Source organism: Engystomops pustulosus, chromosome 6 (genome assembly GCF_040894005.1).
Source record: "Engystomops pustulosus chromosome 6, aEngPut4.maternal, whole genome shotgun sequence".
NCBI lineage: Eukaryota > Metazoa > Chordata > Amphibia > Anura > Leptodactylidae > Engystomops > Engystomops pustulosus.
In genome coordinates this window covers 132,431,596-132,449,665 of record NC_092416.1, presented here as the reverse complement: position 1 = coordinate 132,449,665, position 18,070 = coordinate 132,431,596, and the positions used below count along the sequence as shown (strand labels likewise).

The 18,070-nt window shown below is 40.1% G+C and overlaps 1 protein-coding gene and 1 long non-coding RNA gene across 2 annotated transcripts in view; one reads left to right on the top strand and one right to left on the bottom strand.

Annotated features, from left to right (window-relative positions):
* Nucleotides 1–18,070, top strand: part of LOC140064316 (piezo-type mechanosensitive ion channel component 2-like) — an 87,788-nt gene that overhangs the window by 44,792 nt on the left and 24,926 nt on the right. The window contains exons 17-35 of the mRNA XM_072111074.1: nt 84–265; nt 1,010–1,158; nt 1,440–1,613; nt 1,723–1,764; nt 3,175–3,207; nt 3,992–4,095; nt 5,440–5,597; nt 5,858–6,034; nt 9,899–10,042; nt 10,158–10,358; nt 13,036–13,240; nt 13,644–13,745; nt 14,212–14,377; nt 15,244–15,487; nt 15,591–15,687; nt 15,764–15,926; nt 16,980–17,069; nt 17,256–17,356; nt 17,655–17,723. Coding sequence (XP_071967175.1) covers nt 84–265; nt 1,010–1,158; nt 1,440–1,613; nt 1,723–1,764; nt 3,175–3,207; nt 3,992–4,095; nt 5,440–5,597; nt 5,858–6,034; nt 9,899–10,042; nt 10,158–10,358; nt 13,036–13,240; nt 13,644–13,745; nt 14,212–14,377; nt 15,244–15,487; nt 15,591–15,687; nt 15,764–15,926; nt 16,980–17,069; nt 17,256–17,356; nt 17,655–17,723 — 2,601 coding nt within the window. The remainder of the gene's footprint in view (nt 1–83; nt 266–1,009; nt 1,159–1,439; nt 1,614–1,722; nt 1,765–3,174; nt 3,208–3,991; nt 4,096–5,439; nt 5,598–5,857; nt 6,035–9,898; nt 10,043–10,157; nt 10,359–13,035; nt 13,241–13,643; nt 13,746–14,211; nt 14,378–15,243; nt 15,488–15,590; nt 15,688–15,763; nt 15,927–16,979; nt 17,070–17,255; nt 17,357–17,654; nt 17,724–18,070) is intronic.
* LOC140064317 (uncharacterized) lies at nt 979–11,109 on the bottom strand. Its single transcript, XR_011847750.1, has 3 exons — nt 10,966–11,109; nt 5,854–5,970; nt 979–1,138 (listed from the first exon to the last, which is right to left on the bottom strand). It is a non-coding gene; the product is annotated as an uncharacterized lncRNA (long non-coding RNA).

Below are 18,070 nucleotides of genomic sequence, written 5' to 3'. Positions count from 1 at the left end.
CCATCAGTCTTCTTTTTTTCAATTTTCTTTGTTATATATTTTACTCACAGTGAATTTACATATGCTATGTTTTTAACATGCAGAAACTGAAGAACCTCCTAATGCCTTTATGGATATGGTTGGCTCTTTGGTGCGAGGTACATTGGTGAAGTACTGGATTTACTTTTGCGGTGCCATGTTTTTTGTCATCAGTTTTAGTGGGAAGGTAGTGGTGTATAAGATCCTCTACATTGTGCTTTTCCTGTTCTGCGTGTCTTTGTACAAGGTGAGGACAACTTTTCAATTAAATCAAATAGATAAGCTTTCAAAGCGGTTTTTGCAGGATGAGACCCCCCACAGATCTCAAGAAGGCGGGGTCCGATGTCCCACCTTCTGACCACTCGTTACTCCCTGAGATGAGCGGAGCAGCCGATCTCTATGGAGCTGATGGAGATTACTGAGCGTCGTACTCGGCAATCTCTGTCAGCTCCATAGAGATGAATGGGGCAGTTCAACCGTGAGCGACCAACCGCTCCGCTCATCACAGGGAGCGATAAGGGGTTCGGAGAGGGTACAACTGAGACCCCCACCATTCAGCAAGTTAGGCCCTATCCTGTGGATAGAGCCTAACTTGTTTATTGGGAAAACCCCTTTAAAGGGCAGTTTTCCCATTTTTCTAGGTTCACAATAAAAATGTGTGAATTCTTAACAATTCAAGAACAAAGTAATTACAACAAAGTTGTGTGAACAGGCGACTCTGAGACGAGTCATGTCTCATTGGTTTAAGCTCTTCCCAGTTCTCTTATGCTTTTGGGCAGCAAATTACTGATATCTGTATAATTATGTCAGCTCTATATCGCAGTTAAGAAAAGTGCACGACTTATGTACATGGTATACCACAACATTAGTATCTGGAAAGTTACAATATTCTTTTGGGCTTACCAATTTAGATCTTGTTAGCCTTTGAACTGCACAGTGGAAATGAAGCCACATGTAATTTTGCCCAATTCTTTTCTTGTATAATGTGCAGATTCATTATGATTGGTGGAGAAGAATCCTAAAGTATTTCTGGATCACTGTGGTTTCCTACTCTATGGTGGTTCTCATAGCTGTCTATGTCTACCAATTCAAGACCATCTCTGGATTTTTCCTTCAGATCCTGGGAATGTCAGAGGAGGGGTAAGTGCAAACATTTGGCCACTGCTTTGGACATACTAAAATACAATAAAAAGTAATAAGAGGTGAATTTGTCACATGGAATCGATTTAATGAATTACTTGAGCCAAAATGCTATAATATTTGGTAAAGGATTGTGCCAACGTATATTCAAACTGGAACCTTTTTATAATGCTTTTCTGTTGAAGTAGAATAAAATTACAGCATGTTCATTATAGCACGAAGGCTTGAAAGATGTATATAAGGTCAGTGACATCCTCTTTCTCACCGGTATTCATGGTCAGACTGAGAGACCTGGGTTTGGAGCAGTACAGCACCGTGGAGCTGTTCGCTGGAATACTGCTTCCTTCCTCCTTCCTCCTCGCTTGTATTCTTCAGCTCTACTACTTCAATGAAGATTTCTTGAAGTTCACAGATCTAAATAATATCCCAGTCAATGAAGGAGGCGTTCATGACAGGTGTGTATACAGAAGGGACTTGCTTGTGTATTCCACTTGAATGTTAATGGAAGAAAAGCAGCTTAAATGTATTTTACGTTGCATTACTTATGTTTCCTCATGAAAACAGCAAGAAGAAACTGGAAAATCGTGTCCTCATTCTGGCAAATGTGTAAGTAACAAGCTTATACATAAAAGTATAACTTAAAAATAGCATGTTAAATTATAAAAAAATAAGTTATATTACAGGGTTTGTTTGTGAGTTGTGTTGCCATTTTAATTGATTCATTGCAGATTTTGAAACATTTTGGGGCACATTTACTTACCCGGTCACCGGAGTTCAACGGAATTCACTATGATCATGCGCCCGATATCATGAATCTGTCGCGTCCTCGCTCAGGTCCGACAGAGTTCTCCAACTTTTTAGTGCATCTAAGTGCTTGGGCTTGCGACACAATTTGAAAGTTAAATTCTACGCCCAGTCCGAATCAGTCGAATCGCCCGACGGTAGCCCCCTAATTTGTGTCGCATGGAAGCCAGCGCAGCTGCGCCAAAAAAAGGGTGGCGTGTGACACAATCGCAACACACCTGCTACTTAAATACATTAAAGAACGGACACAGTCTGAAAAAAGTGCGTCACAAAGCAGCCCAAAGCCTTAGTAAATGTGCCCCTTTATGTTCTTAGTCTTTTCCTTTTATTATGCTAACAGGAACGCCTCTACTGCACATTTTATTTTATGTAAATGAAAGAGTAAGGTTATGTTCACACAGAGGATTTTGGAAAAAAAATGTAACCATACTTCTGCAAAAAAAATGACCCATGGCATCTATGGCAGAAATGTTGGGTCTCTGCCTCAGGTTTAAATATGGCTCATACAATGGTTTATAACCTTTTGGCCACCTTCTGAGGTTGCAGCAGCGATTCGGTGTGGTATTTGTGGAAATATAGGGCATATTACTGAACACTTTAGCACTGAAAAAGAAGAGTCAATGTTTACCTCAGATTAAAGCCACCGGCACATGAACATGCCCAGCCCCCAAAAAATGAACCCATAAGTTGCTACAATCCCACTGACTGCTTACATTGCACAGGATCTGAGTCCTTGCATCATACAGAAATATGATGCAGTGACTCCCTGTCAGTTAAACTGTCGCTACTGTCAGAACTATAATAGCATCTTTGCTTCAGTTCTGGCCACCAGAGAGGGAGTCATTGGGGCAGATTTATCAAGCAGTCTGAAAGTCAGAATATTTCTAGTTGCCCATGGAAACCAATCACAGCTCCCCTTTAAAATATTCATGAGCACTGGTAAAATGAAAGCTGAGCTGTGATTGGTTGCCATGGGCAACTGGAAATATTCTGACTTTCAGACTGATTGATAAATGTTCCCCATTGCATCATATTGCTGATTGCATGTGATGAAATAACTTCTGTCTTGTTTATTGTGCTCAGTACATGGGATTGGACCAACATACTGATTCATTTCCACAAGCTGAACACAAGATATTTTACTTTTGCTTTGACTGATATTTGTAGTTGTTTGTTACTTTCTCTCAAATGCTGTTATTTTTCTATTTGCAGGATAAAAGACAACCTTGGCAATCTAAAGTCAACGTAAGGAATCAACCATAAATTCTTCTCAGAAATTCTCAAAACTAAATGATTAGTTTCCAGGGTTCAGCAGTAATGATAAAATGGCTTTCCAAGAAGCAAGTGATAAATTGTGTTAAGTTGACATATTAACCTTGTACATCTTAGCTGGGAATATTACCTCCTGGCCAGCGACAGTTGTACTTTTATGCTAGGGAAAGGCAGGATGTTTCTCCATCAGAATGTCTATTGTTCGCTTATTATTGCAGTGATGCCCACTAAAATGTGTGGACTAATAAGCAAGTCAGGGTATATCATATGTCAGGGATTCACTGCAATAATTATGTGACTCCTAACTTCCTGCAAACTTACATTGAGAAGTCATTGAGAATTAAAGAGAAAAAAAAAGAAATGAAATAGGCTTAGATGATCTAGACCACTACTAGAAACATGCAGCAAACTGATATATTTTTCTCCCTAGAAAAGTGGTCCTTTCCTGTTTCTAGTCTTCTATGTGTCCATCTAACAGTCTTGTTTAGAAACCCTGTTTTAGAAGGAATCTATGTAGTGCCACTTTGTACCGTTTGCTTTCTTTATGGTGGATTTGACCAGTCCCTATACGACCATTTATCCCTTTTACTGCCATCTACAAACAAATTTCCCTGGAAGTCGAGGCTTTCAGGTGGTAAAGTAACTATTAACTGTTTGCCTGAAGCAAGACCCAGAGAGATAGTGGTTGTGTATAGCGTATAATGTAATAGATGTATTAACAATTCCATGTAATGTTATAACTACATTTCTCCTATAGTATGGATGCTGATAAACAGAAAAGCTCAAGTCAGAATACATTGGAAAAAATTGATAACATTACGGAGGATGGGGATACGACTGAGGAAGATCCACAGTCTCCTGGTAATAAAGTGCACATGGAAGAGGCTGTTTGCTTTACAAATCTTTGTGATTAGAGAGGGTCATCTCATTGATTTCTGTATGTCTGACTAAACTCGTTAAATGGATGGTCATAGCTGGTCATCCTAGGTCTAATTTCTATATGTGTTCTATATATTGTTGTTTCTCCCCTATCAAAGCTAACCTTGGGCTATATAGTCCAGCCTACTCTACTCCCCAGGGCCTGAGCAAAGGTTCCTAGCTAGTATAGTCATGCTGGATGGTGATCCTGTTTCTTCTGAATACTTGCGTTTGATCCTTGGCTTGTTCTGTGACTTCGTTCCTGATCTGTGTCCATACGTGTACGACCTTGGCTTGTTTACGATCCTATGCTGCCGTTTTCCTGACATTGCTTGTATGCTGCCTGCCTTGACTTTGGACTGACCTGGACCATTCGCTTACCTGACCCCTCGGTACTCCACACCAGGGTCTCTGTGCCCACTGGGCCAATTACTATCCTCACTGGGACCACCACAAGAGAAAGAGGTCTTGTGATATCTCTGCAGTGAAGTTCAGATCCCTGTATAGTGGGTTAAGGGTGAATACCGGAGAGATCCAGGGATAATGCCCTTAGTGTGTGGCCCAAAGTCAAACAATTAGGTTAGCTAGTTGTAATATGAACCCATCTTATTCCATATATTTTTATAGAGCACCATCCTTTATACCTTTCCAACAATTCCAGCTATTAGTACTTGTACACCATTATCTCAGACATTTTCCTACAATACAATAGACAGTAAGCAACAGTTTTAAGGTGATAATGGATACCACTTAACTAATGGGTTCCTGTGCAGTTTTTAGGGATTCTTCAAGAATCTGGAAAACCTGTGGGCTGGGGCAGGGTTGGGAAAACGCAGTGCCGGGGAGAGGAGGAGTGGGAGAGTGCCGCTCACCCCTGCCCCTCTCCATAGCCTAAAATAGAGCCTGGCGCCATATTCCGTTGAAAGATAGGACTTGTCCTATCTTTCTACGGGGTTCGGAGCGGTACTGTGCTGCACGCGTGCACGGCGCCGTGAGGCCTTTGCGATGTATGGGGGGCATATATGTACGCCGTGTATATATGTCGGCAGTATATACGTCCCCTTAGAAAGAGATATACAATTTATGTTTAAGGCGTCTATAGCATTGTCTGGTTCATCTTTATAGAATCTGTAATGTCTTTTTTTGTTTGTATATGTCCCCCATGATGTGTAATGTGCTGTAGAATATGATGGCGCTATAGAAGCAACGATTTATGATGATTATAATTATTATTACTAACCAGGATATTCATGTTTTGAAGGACTAAAATATTTTATCTATTTCCAGATACAAACCCATGGGTGTTAGTGGTCAATAAGCTGATGTCTTTGTTGCTGACTCTGCTCTGTTTTATTCATGATGTCCAAGTACTCTTGTGGAGACTACTGGAATTACATATCATCAAAATTGTCTCCACCATTGTCATCTGGATCACCCTCCAAGAGGTATTAACGGTCATTAAATGGACTGTTGTTTTATAAAAGCAGCATAAACAGTATGTAAAATATATTTTGGAATATAATATGTCCTTTGCATAATAGCTTTGCATAATGAATAAGTTATTCATGAATGTTTTGCTATTACCATAGTATAGCAGGTTGCCCCACTAATTACATTTATCCCCTATCCACAAGACAGCAATTACATGAATGAACCTTTAATTTGATTTCATTTTTAACAATTATTCATTATTATTCTTACCTAGGTCTCTCTGATGAACTGTCTTTTCTACATGCCCTGGGTGTTTGCATTGCCATACGCACACCTCCGCCCATATGCTTCAAATATCTCCACAGTGTGGTCCTGTTTTATGGTTATCTGCAAGATGATGTATCAGTTGAAGTTTGTGAAACCACTAGAGTATTCTTCCAATTGCACTGAGGTTTATCTCTTTTTGCTGAGTAATATTTTCCTGTTTAATGGTTATAGCCTGTTCCTTTAGCCACTGCTACAAGATCACAGAGATCAAAGAAACTTAAAGTATTTTATTTTAGTGGTCGCATGGGGCATTTGAAGTCTCCTCACAGACATATTTCACTGCATGAAAAGGTATTAAAAGTGATTGAATAAGCAGGGCACTAGACATAAAAATGTAAAAGTAAAATAAAGTTTTCAAAAAGAACACTTTTTCCGTTCATACATGTCAAACTAACTAATCATGAAAAGTAAGCTGCATTGGCATAATGTAAATGCAATGTTTATAAATTACTGAACTTTGCACAAATCAATAGTTATTGTGCATTAAAAAAAAACTTATAGTGTATCAGAACAAAGGGCTCCCTTCTCCTCTTATCATCCTTGGACCTCATGCACACAATGGGGCACATTTAATTACCCACCAGACGCGATCCCCTAAAGTGCATTGTCCGACCGGAATGGACATCTGCCGCGATTCACGAAGATTGTGCGCCCAATATCCTGCATGTGTCGCTTCCCCGCTCAGGTCCGCCGGAGTTCACCTTCTTCTTCCTGATGCATGTAAGTGCATTGTCTTGCGACACAAATTGTAAGTTAAATGCTGCGCTCAGCACGAATCCCCACACTGTTGTGCGCCAAAATCTCCAGTTAAATACCTGTCCCAGCGGCGCACATCCCTGAAAAAGTGGGAATATCCGACGAAAGTGTGGCTGCGGACCCTTAGTAAATAAGCCCCAATGTTCATGGTCCTCTTCGCACTGCACATCCAGGCATGAATAGGACCTGCCCTATCGCTCTGCAGTGCAGCCACTCTCCTCACTCAGGCTGCAGCGAGACACAGTGGGGCACATTTACTTTCCCGGTCCTGTGCGATCCCCGATCCGGAGTGTTCACCAGAATACACTCTGCCACGATTAAAGAAGATCCTGCGCCCGATATCCTGCATGTATCGCTTCCCCGCTCAGGTCCGCCGGAGTTCACCTTCTTCTTTCCGGTGCATGTAAGTGCTTGGCTTGCGACACAAATTTAAATGTTAAATCCCACGGTTAGTCCGACAGCCAACCCCCCATTTCTGTTGCGTGAAAGCCGGGGAAACCCCAAAAAGTCGGGAAATGCAGCCGCGGGACCCTTAGTAAATATGCCCCAGTGTGCCACATTTTCTAAAGCTCCTGTGCCAGTTTTCTGTTGGACTTTGCACATTCTTTTCAGTGCAAACTGCCTGCACAGGTATTTAAGAAGCGTCTGCACCACATTTGCACTGAAATGGGAGTTCCGATGCTCAGTTGGACCAAGCTCCAGATTTATCTTGTGTAATCATTATCACGGAATTGTGTTGCAAGTTCTATGATAAAGGTGCGCCACAAAAAAAGTTGGTGGTCTCTGTCGGTGCAATGCAGGGAGCACCATATTCACCAAGAGCGGGCACCAGAAGTCCTGAATCTGGCGCACCCTGCATTATACACTGTTTTTAGTAAATGTGGGCCAGTGTGCTCACTGCACCATGACTGTAAACAAAAGATCTCAATGGGGGCCGTGAGCTTGCTGTTTTTGTGGATAGCTCATGGACCTCATTTACATGTAGCCTTACACCTGCCTTCCTAATCTGCTTTTCTCTCTAAAATCTAATCACCAAAACTGATTGTAAAATTACTCAGATTTGCAAGAATAAAAAACAAAACTTTATTAAAGTATAATCTCTAAAACATTTTTGTATATTAAAATTTTAGAACAGACATGGAATAGAAAGATATGACATCCCAGGGACATAGAGTACATAGGAGTATAGAAATCAAATTACTGTTGCATAATGTCTACTATAATAAAGGTAGTCATTGTGGTATCCTACACCTAATACTAGCTGGAGGGAAAAACAAGTACAATAGAGCACCAGAGATATCATACAAACCAAAGGAGCCACAACACGTGTTTCGCATAATGGATTCTACAGGGATACCATACTTATTGTAAGCAAGATGGACATAAACTTACTAAGGTTTCAGAATACGTGGTGTAAATTACAAGTGTATGGAGCAACTGTGGCTAGTGATCATCTGATCACTTGTTCAAGTCCCAGAGTGGGACTGTAAAAAAATTAATTAAAAAATAATAAAAGCCCCCAAATGCCCCATAAATGATCAAACTCCTACGTATAAAAAAAATAAAATCACCACACGAACCTCACATATAAGGTATTGCCTCGTCTGTAACAGCCTGTACAATAATATAAAATTATTATAAAGCCTGTACACCAATAAAAGTTATTGAAAGAAAATATGGCAAAAATGTAATAAAATTTAATCAATGGGGTATAGCCACCCCAAAAATATTTTTAATATACTCCAATGGAGGTTTAGTTTTCAAATGGTGTCACTTTTTAGGGGTTTCTCTTGTTCTAGTGTGTTAAAGGGGACCTACCACCACAATTCTAACTATAAAGGTAGAAGGGGTGGTAGGTGGATGAATGGGACGTGAGGATAGCCCTTTTTTGGGCTAATCCTCACGTCCTGGCTATCCTTTAGTAAACTTTAATGCCTGTATATGCAAATTTTTTTAAGCGGCTACTGGGGCGTGGAGTAGCTGGACATGAGGCTACCGTCGCGGCTACTCCACGCCCCAGTAGCCTCGTTCCTCTGCCTACCATGTCATCTTCGGCGCGCAGCTCCTCGTAGCTGCACGCCCTTGTCCGAGTACCCGGCGTTCTGCGCAGTAGCGCCGGCCTCGGAGCTTCGGCTGCGCACACGTAGGCCTGCGTTCTGCGCATGTGCAGGAGCTGCACGCCGAGGAGCTGCGCGCCGAAGATTACATGGTAGGTGGAGGAATGAGGCTTCTTGGGCGTGGAGTAGCTGCGACGGTAGCCTCATGTCCGGCTACTCCACGCCCCAGTAGCCGCTTAAAAAAATTTGCATATACAGGCAAAAAAGGGCTAACCTCACGTCCCATTCATCCACCTACCACCCGTTCTACCTTTATAGGTAGAAATGTGGTGGTAGGTCCCCTTTAAAGGCTCAGCAAATGTCACATAGCACCTGAAATTGTTTCAGCAAAATGTGCCCTCCAAAAACGTAATGGCACACCTTACTTTCTGCGCTCTGTTACATCTCCCGTATAGTGGTTTACATCAATATGTGGGGTAATGCCATACTCTAGAGAAACTTCACAACAACATCTGAGACTTGTTTTCTCATTTTATCCTGCATGAACATGTACATTTTAGGACTGAATAAACATTTTAAAATTTTATAACATTGTAACATCGTGATAAGATCCAAATAACATATTGTTAATGTTAGTAACTGAAAAATTGCTAATTTTCAGAATTTTCACCATATTTTCCTTTTTTTTAAAAAATAAATAAGTGCAAAACATTTCAACAAAAATATACTACTAAGGTGAAGTACAACATGTCATTAATAAACAATTAGAAAATCACTTTGGTAAGTTAAAGCATTCTAAAGTTATAATCGCATATAGTGACACATGGAAAATCGGGCTGGGTACTTAAGGGGTTAATAGCCAATACTACTGAAGTGAATGGGAGTCTACAAGAAGCCGGCATGGTTGCTACACACCAGGAAGAGCTGTCTGCATCTGGCCTGGTCCAATGACATTACATAAACTATTATATATAATTGTAATTTTCCAATAAAGTACGGTATATAAAATATGATGATTAAATAATGCTTTAAAAAATACAACCACTTCATTAAAAAACAAACCCCTCCCCCCTCATATGGCAAGAATAAAAAGAAAAAAAAAACACGATAAAAATGTCATTGCTTGTGTCCTTGAGGGATAAAACATATAACTGTATGTGTTCCTTTTGTTTTAGGGTCTGTATTACAATGGAACTCTCTACAGTCCAACCTCAAAAGAGTTGCTGGAGAAATCTATACTGTATATTGCTCCTGTGGACCCAGCCTTGTGGTGTGGAGGACTGAGAAAATGTGCAGATAGTGTTTTGCCCTGCCTCAAGGTAACTCAGGGTTCCATATATCTCTATATGTGTTGAGAACTGACTCACAGACACTTATAGAGGGGTATTACTGTATGGAAGACTAATATTTGAATTTATTTTTCTTTATCTACAGAACCATCTGACTGTTTTGGCATTGATGGCTATTGAATCAACCGTGTATCGACACCAGCTATATTACAGAGTACACAACAAACTCACTACCCCCATCACTGGCAGCATTTTTGATAACATAACCCGCCAGAGTCTTGATGACGGACTTGTCAACTGCCTTAAATATTTTGTCAATTATTTTTTCTATAAATTTGGACTGGAGGTTAGTTATGGAAATGTAACTATTTAGACCATGAAGGCACAACCTTTTATTGACCAAGGGCCACATTTTCAAACTGCTCAACTTTAAAGGAAACCTACCAAGTGAAATGGTAGGTGTAAGCTGCAAATACCGGGCAGCAGCTCAGGGTGAGCTGGTGCCGGAGCATATTTTCGTTATTGTCATAAACCGCTGTATTGTGGTTTAAACACTTTTTAATGTTTATATGTGAAGCAGCTTCGGCGCACCAAGCGCACAACCAAGTGACGTCACGCGCACATGGTGCGCCGAAGCTTCACATATAAACATTAAAAAGTGTTTAAACTGCAATACAGCGGTTTATGACAATAACGAAAATATGCTCCGGCACCAGCTCACCCTGAGCTGGTGCTCGGTCTTTTCAGCTTATACCTACTATTTCACGTGGTAGGTTTCCTTTAAAGAGCTACAATAGTAACCAGCAACCTCGAAGGACCAACTACCACAGTACTGCACTAAATACCACCCCAGAAATCAAATGCTGCTGTCACGGGTGCCCCTGCAACCCACGTTTCGAGTCACAGGCACACCCATGTGCTGCCCCGTACCCCAGCAGGCCAGCTACACTCACCTCTCCCGACTCTAGTGGCGTCTTCTGTGCTTAGTTGCACGTGTCCCCGCCTCCTAGTGTGTGCATGCAGCAACTCAGTGAGATTCAAGTGCCAGTGCGCCACTAATTGGTGCTGCTGGATGCCTGCCCTAATAAATGGACTGCCTCTTCCTCGGCCCCAGCCGGATCTTTGAGCCTCGTGCCTTAGAAAAAGCTTGTTCCTATAGTGATTTCCCATTGTTACCTGGATTCCATTCCTGACTTTGCTCTTGTGCTGCCTGTCCTGACCTTCTGCCTGTCCCTGACTTCTTCTCTGCCTTACGATTCCGCATTCAGTCAATAACCAATAAAGTTCCCAGAGCAGGAAATACATAATAAAACATTGCCTACCCCAGGCAAATAAATACAACACTTACAGCACCCATACTGGCAGGCATAGCCCCCATGGCCCCGGGCTCCCACCAGCACTGCACCACAGAAGCGGCAGATGCCATGCAATACCGCGCCATGTGAACAGGAAAAAAGGCTCACCATGTTTGAACAGGTGTTGAATACTCACTGTTCCATGTGGTCTCAGACACCAGCTGAGAGGAAGTAGACGGCCCCTATATGCAGTCTCCTGCTAATTTAAAAACACCTGGGTCGAATGGGGCGGAGTGCTGGTACCAGGCAAAACAAATGAAGGGATAGATTGTACTCTAGATGGTGAGCCTTTTTTCCTGTTCACATGGTGCGGTACTGCATGGCGTCGCTGCTTCTGTGGTGCGGTGCCGGTGGGAGCCCGGGGCCCGGAGCCATGGGGGCTATACCTGCCAGTAACTGGGTCTTGGTCCCGGCCGGCGCTGTGCTGCAGCGGTGGTGGATGCCATGTGATGCCGCACATAATAGCGTAGGGACCCACCATAAAGAGGTCACCGTGAAGTGGTTGGTGGGCTTGTACAGCAGAGTATGGGGCATGAGGCACTGCAGGCTACATGCAGCCCGTGGACCACAGGTTGTGCACCCCTCATAAAAAGATATTATAGTTCACAGTACAAGTGAATCATTTTTAAAATATGTGCAAAATAATGCTGCAAAAATGTGTTGTGAGTAGTAAAGTAGAGGAAGGTTCTTTTAAAGGAAATCTAACACCAGGATCAATCATTGTAAACCAAGAACACCTACATTCTGATGTGTGCTACCTCTGGCAGGATACGTACTTCTTTAAGTTTCTAATGCCCTTGTTTTTGCAAAAAAAAAAAAAAAATGCAAATAAGCCTGAGGGAGTTCAGGCTCAATAAATAGCTGTAGAACCCGGAGCCCCTGAAGCTCATTTGCATAATGTTTTAAAGCCTATTTGTAAAAAACAAGGGCTAAAAGAAGATCAGATCCTGCCAGAGGTGCCATACACCTGCATGTAAGTGTGCTTAGTTTACAATCCTTGATCTTGGTGGTAGATTTCTGCTTCAGAAAATTGAAATTGGGTTTTGAAGCAGTTTAAATGAGAATTTTGAACTTCTATTCATCCACTGTAGATTCATCGTAGGTCAAGTACAAAATGCACACAATGAAAGAAATCTGCAGCTGTCTCCCAATGCAAAGAACGGGAGATATATTGTGGACAGATTTCCCCACATGAAAATCCACCATTTGTACTAGGCCTTAGGCCAGTGGTGGCGAACCTATGGCACTGGTACCAGAGGTGGCACTCCGAGCCCTTTCTGTGGGCACTCAGGCCATCACCAGAGATGACTCCAGGTATCTTCCTGAAGTCCCAGACAACCCAGGACTTGCTGTGCACAGAGCTATTTTAAAGTGACAGCGCTACCTGGGACTATTTTCTGCTTTATTGGTGTCCTCAGGTGCTGATATGAATGAAAGTTGTGACAGAGAAGCGAGTATAAATTTCTGTGGTGGTACTTTGCGATAATTAAGTGGGTTTTGGTTGTAGTTTGGGCACTCGGTCTCTAAAAGGTTCGCCATCACTGCCTTAGGCTCTTTGCATAGTGCATTCTATCTTGAAGTAGGTCAATGAGTGATTGATAATCAAGTTTAATTTTTAAGTATAAAGTGAAATGCTAAATAAACCACTATAAACATTTGTCATTTTAGGTTTGTTTTGTGATATCAGTCAATGTTATTGGCCAGAGGATGGATTTTTACGCAGCCTTGCACGCTGGTTGGCTGCTGTATTTGCTTTATTTGCGTCGTAGAAAAACTATTGCAGAAGTCTGGCCAAAGTACTGCTGCTTTATAGCCAGTATTATGACTCTTCAGTATGTACTCTGCATTGGTATACCTCCAGCATTCTGCACAGGTAACACTAAATTATTAAACCTATACAATTTTCACATGTAGGCCATAGGACACTCTCTTGGGTCACTAAGGAAAATGTAGCTGTAATTCCTTAGGCATGTTTTACATAATACACTGCGGTACATACCTACAGTAGGGTCTTTATTATGGTTGCATTACCTGGACTTCTGTATATATGTAAGTATATTCACATGAATGCTACTTTGCTAGAATGCTCTAGTCTACAGGATACATCAGAGTTAGGCCACTTCCACTGTCAGTAGGTCCAAAAAAGAAATGAAAACTTCAATATTTTCTATTACATCCTGTTAGTAATACTCACATTGTCCATAGTTATTATGTCTGATTATATCATATGCACATGCAATTCTTGAATATATTTAAGTAATTGTTTTCTGGTACAGATTACCCATGGAGGACACTACAACTAAAACCCAACTCCAACCTTATTAAGTGGCTGTATCTTCCTGATTTTGCCCGAAGCCCAGATCCAGGATTTTTACTTTGTATGTACATTTAGACTGTATACCTACTGTAACTGCTATTATTGTGCTCTTACTTTTTATCAATCAGCTTATTACAAAAATCTGTCACATTAGAGCTTTTAAATCTAATATGCATTATGCCACATTTGAAATGTGTTTTAGACTCTAGTAAAAGTGTTACTTTGCAAAAAGGGGCATTAATTTGTAGGTAGAGGGCATGGTCTTAATCTTGTCAAAATTGTGGCATCAACTTTTGTGACATTTTTCTGGCATAAAATAGCCAAAAATAAGACTAGAGGAGGAGAGATTGAGATCAGAAGTCAAGCTCTCTCTATCAGATAAATGGGGAATACCCCCTTCACTGTAACAGCAAATTAAATTTCTTATTACATTATATCTATCAGAAAAAGTGGAGTTCAAAGGCTTAAATATTAACCTGTCATTTGATATTAATAATATTTATACTCTCTTCTCCATTCTTGTGCAGATGATACTATGCTGCTGCTCCTTGCTTCCTTGCAGTGGCAGGTATTTGAGGATGAGAACTTGGCTTGTGTGCGAATGCTAGCTGGTGATAACATTGAGATTAGTAAAGACTTGGATCCAGGAGATTTGAGTCAGTATAGCCCTGTACCCAACTTCCTCCATTGCAGGTGGGTATGGACCAGGGGCATAATTTGAGTTTTAGAAGGTGTGACCACATTAGGGCCAAAGAACATTAGAGAGACCATAAAATGTTTCTTTCCCATATTAGTAATAATAATCTTTATTTATGTAGCACCATCATATTCCGTAGACTTTTACACATCATAGGGGACATATACAAATAAAATAAAACAGTCATATGGAACAATATGGAACAATGAGCTCACAAGAGCTTACAGTCTAATGTCTGTTTCGCTGTGCGAGACAGCGTCGTCATATGTAGTGTCAGTCATTAAATGTTGTCATCTTTCTGATCAGGATGAGGGCGCTTTTGAAAGATTTGCTTGTGAATTCTGTGGGGCAAATATAGCAGGGGATCCGGGTGGGGGACTGTATATCTATTTATTTATCTGTCTATCTATAATGTCTATCTGGCTGTCTATCTAGAAAAAAACAACAGCACTCCAGTCCAAGTATCAGGTGAAATAAGCTGTGGACTTTATTGCACTTAGATTTTGCATTAGGGACAAGTAGCTTAAAGTTATGCCTCTAGTACTGACCATCATATGTTGCTTCTAGCTCTAGTTTTAGAATTTTACTTGGTAAATATTTAGCCATTGTATAGCTCCTGAAGAGAAGTATTGCCCGATCTCATGTCATATATGAGGCTAAATATAAGGGTTTTTTTCTGTTAACCTTTTTTACATATTATTTGATGTAAGCAAAATATGTTATAAAGAATAGGCAATAGATATTGGATGGGTGATAAGTTACTATGAAAGGACGTCCACTTTACTTGATTTGTAGAACAGTTGTTTGTTCGGCAAAAAGAAAACTTTACTAACATCTTAGTCTTATATTTCATTCTGTACAGGTCCTATCTGGATATGGCTAAAGTTGTAGTTTTCAGTTACCACTTCTGGTTTGTGCTGTGCTTAATTTTCATCACTGGTACAACCCGTATAAATATCCTGTGTATGGGATATCTAATGGCCTGTTTCCATTTCATGCTATTTGGTGGTACTCTTCTACTGAAGCCAGTCCGCCATATTCTGAAGCTGTGGGATTATCTCATTGTCTACACTGCTTTTGTAATTACCATGAAAAACCTTCTTTCGGTAAGTGGAAATAATGAATGAACCTATTCTAAAAATCTTTAACTGATCTTGAATTCCAGTTTTGCAAAATAAATAATACTTTTCGCCTTTTTCATTTTCCCAGATTGGGGCATGTGCCTATCTAGATAAACTGATGAAGAATAACTGCTGGCTCATCCAAACATTTAGTATGTTTTGTACTATCAAAGGATATGACCTTAGTAAGTTGGAGTTATACAACATTAGTGGAGCATATTGAATTTATCTCGCATCTTCATGAATACATTTGTCTTACAGCAATTCCATCTGACCAGACATGTGAACTGCCAGAAAATGAAGCAGGAATTGTTTGGGATGCAATATGTTTTACATTCCTTTTGATCCAGCGGCGTGTCTTTTCCAGCTATTACTTTCTATATGTAGTGGCAGATCTGAAAGCCTCTAAACTCCTGGCTTCCAGGTATGATCTTTCTATCACATGAATTCTGCTTCCACAAATGTTACAATGCTACTAAACTTCTAAAACCCTTACATCCTTTATCAGTACTGCAGTTGATAACAAGCAACTTTATATAATTTATTAAAGAAAAAAATTCTTTGTCCATTTTTTATGTAGTTGGATAAGACCTGGATAGCATTTTACTTGATAATGCAGCTCTGTAAAATAAATATAACAAGTGAAAAACTATTCAGGTCTGTAAGGAGTTAAGTTAATAGAAACTTTGGCAGCTTCTCCTTATCTATCTCTTAGCAGTGTAAGAAAACAGATGTTTATTTAGACACAGTAATAAATTTGGGAAGAAAGGGGGCCTTGAGAAAAAAGCCATTTCTTTTACTAAAATATATTAAACAATGTAATATTTTCACCAGCACTATTCAATTATTAATTAAATACAGTTAAACCTCTCCAGAAGACCACCCCTTTCAGAAGAACCCTAAGGAAACATTTTTTATGTGTCCGATTCGTCTTTCCAATTTACTCTATGGATGTCCCCCTATGAGCAGATCAACCCTTTTATGTACAAAGAGGTTTCCCTATAATTGCCATGTACATTGATAAGATATCAACAGGTTTTGCTATAAGTGCAATAGTTTCTTGAAAGTTTCTCAGTTGCATATTAAGTAAATTGTATGGACGAAAAAGTCCTGCTCACAGTATAATAATAGACAGACCCTGCATAGAATGAGGCCACTCCACCAATAGTGGGCTACTTTGACTCTTAGTTCCCAACTGAACTAGGGAGTAAAGTTTTTATCATTTGGTAGAATAGAATACCACAAGTAATTGGTACAAAGGGTTGACAATTGTGGCAAGGCATCCAGCCAGGCATTTGAAGGCAGTAAAACACACTTTCTATTGATCAGAGATTTTAAATACAGACGAGGAAAGGAGAAATGGATCTGGACTGTGAAATATGTGTACTAACAGGGCCTTTAATTTTATTTATTCTAATTCTATTCTATTATTCTATTCTATTCTATTCTATTATTCTAATCATTGCCAAATATCCAGAGGAGCAGAGCTCTTTGAAGAGAAAATCAAGAAAGTAGTGGCTGCGCGTCTAGAAGAGGAAAAGAAATGTGCCCAGGCAATGAAAAAACAGTAAGTAGATGTGGTGGGCAAGGCTGTTGGTCCTGCAATTTGTGTAATGTGTAAATATATAAGTGTGTGATTATTATTATGTAAAATAATTGTATTTTTAAAAGTTTTGCACGGTTCCAAACAAAAATTTTGGAAGGGAATGAGAGCTTCTACAGTAACACTTGTGTGTATTATATGAACTGGCAGGATGGAGCAAATCAAATCTAAACAGAAGGCAACAGATAACCAGAATACTAGAAAAGATAGTGGAGGAGGAGACGATACATCTGAACCTTCAAAGGACAAAGGTAAACAGTAAGGGCAGCACACCCTATTTTTTCCATTCACTATGCACCTTTTTGACAATAAATAGCTGCACTTGCCCCCCCCCCCCTTTGTGACACCACATTAAGCTTCCGATAGTAAGACTGGATCCAGCAGAGATTTTAGAGTGAAATGTAAAGTACAGGGGAGAGTACTTTAAGTGCAGAAAAAGGCACTTTGATCTAATGAGAGCAAAAAAGTTTTATTTTTGCTTTCAAGATATTGTCAGGTGTCTTTTTTTGTTGTGATGTTTATTTGTTCTTTTTATTTATGCAATTGCAGATGACAGTGAAAAAAAAGACAAGGATGGGAAAAAGAAATGGTGGCAGCCTTGGGTCACTCACACAACAAGTAAGACACAAGGATTTGGAAAAAAAAAACCCTGCTACACTATAAAAACATTTCCATTTTTAGAGAGACTATACATAATATATCAAAATAACAGACCAGTGAATTAATTTATAATTACTATTGTGAGTTAATTTATACATTTAAAAATGTACTATACATTACAAAAAAAAACATTTTTCCACTTTCCGTAACTTTAAATAAGACCTAAAATGAAAAAAAATTATTTCATATTTGTTAACTTTTGACTAGTCCTATATTACACTGTCATTCTATGGTTATCTGGACATATAGTAGGCAGGGCTGGGCCAGATGCATGGAGTGGGCAGAACAGACTGACTGCAGGAGGC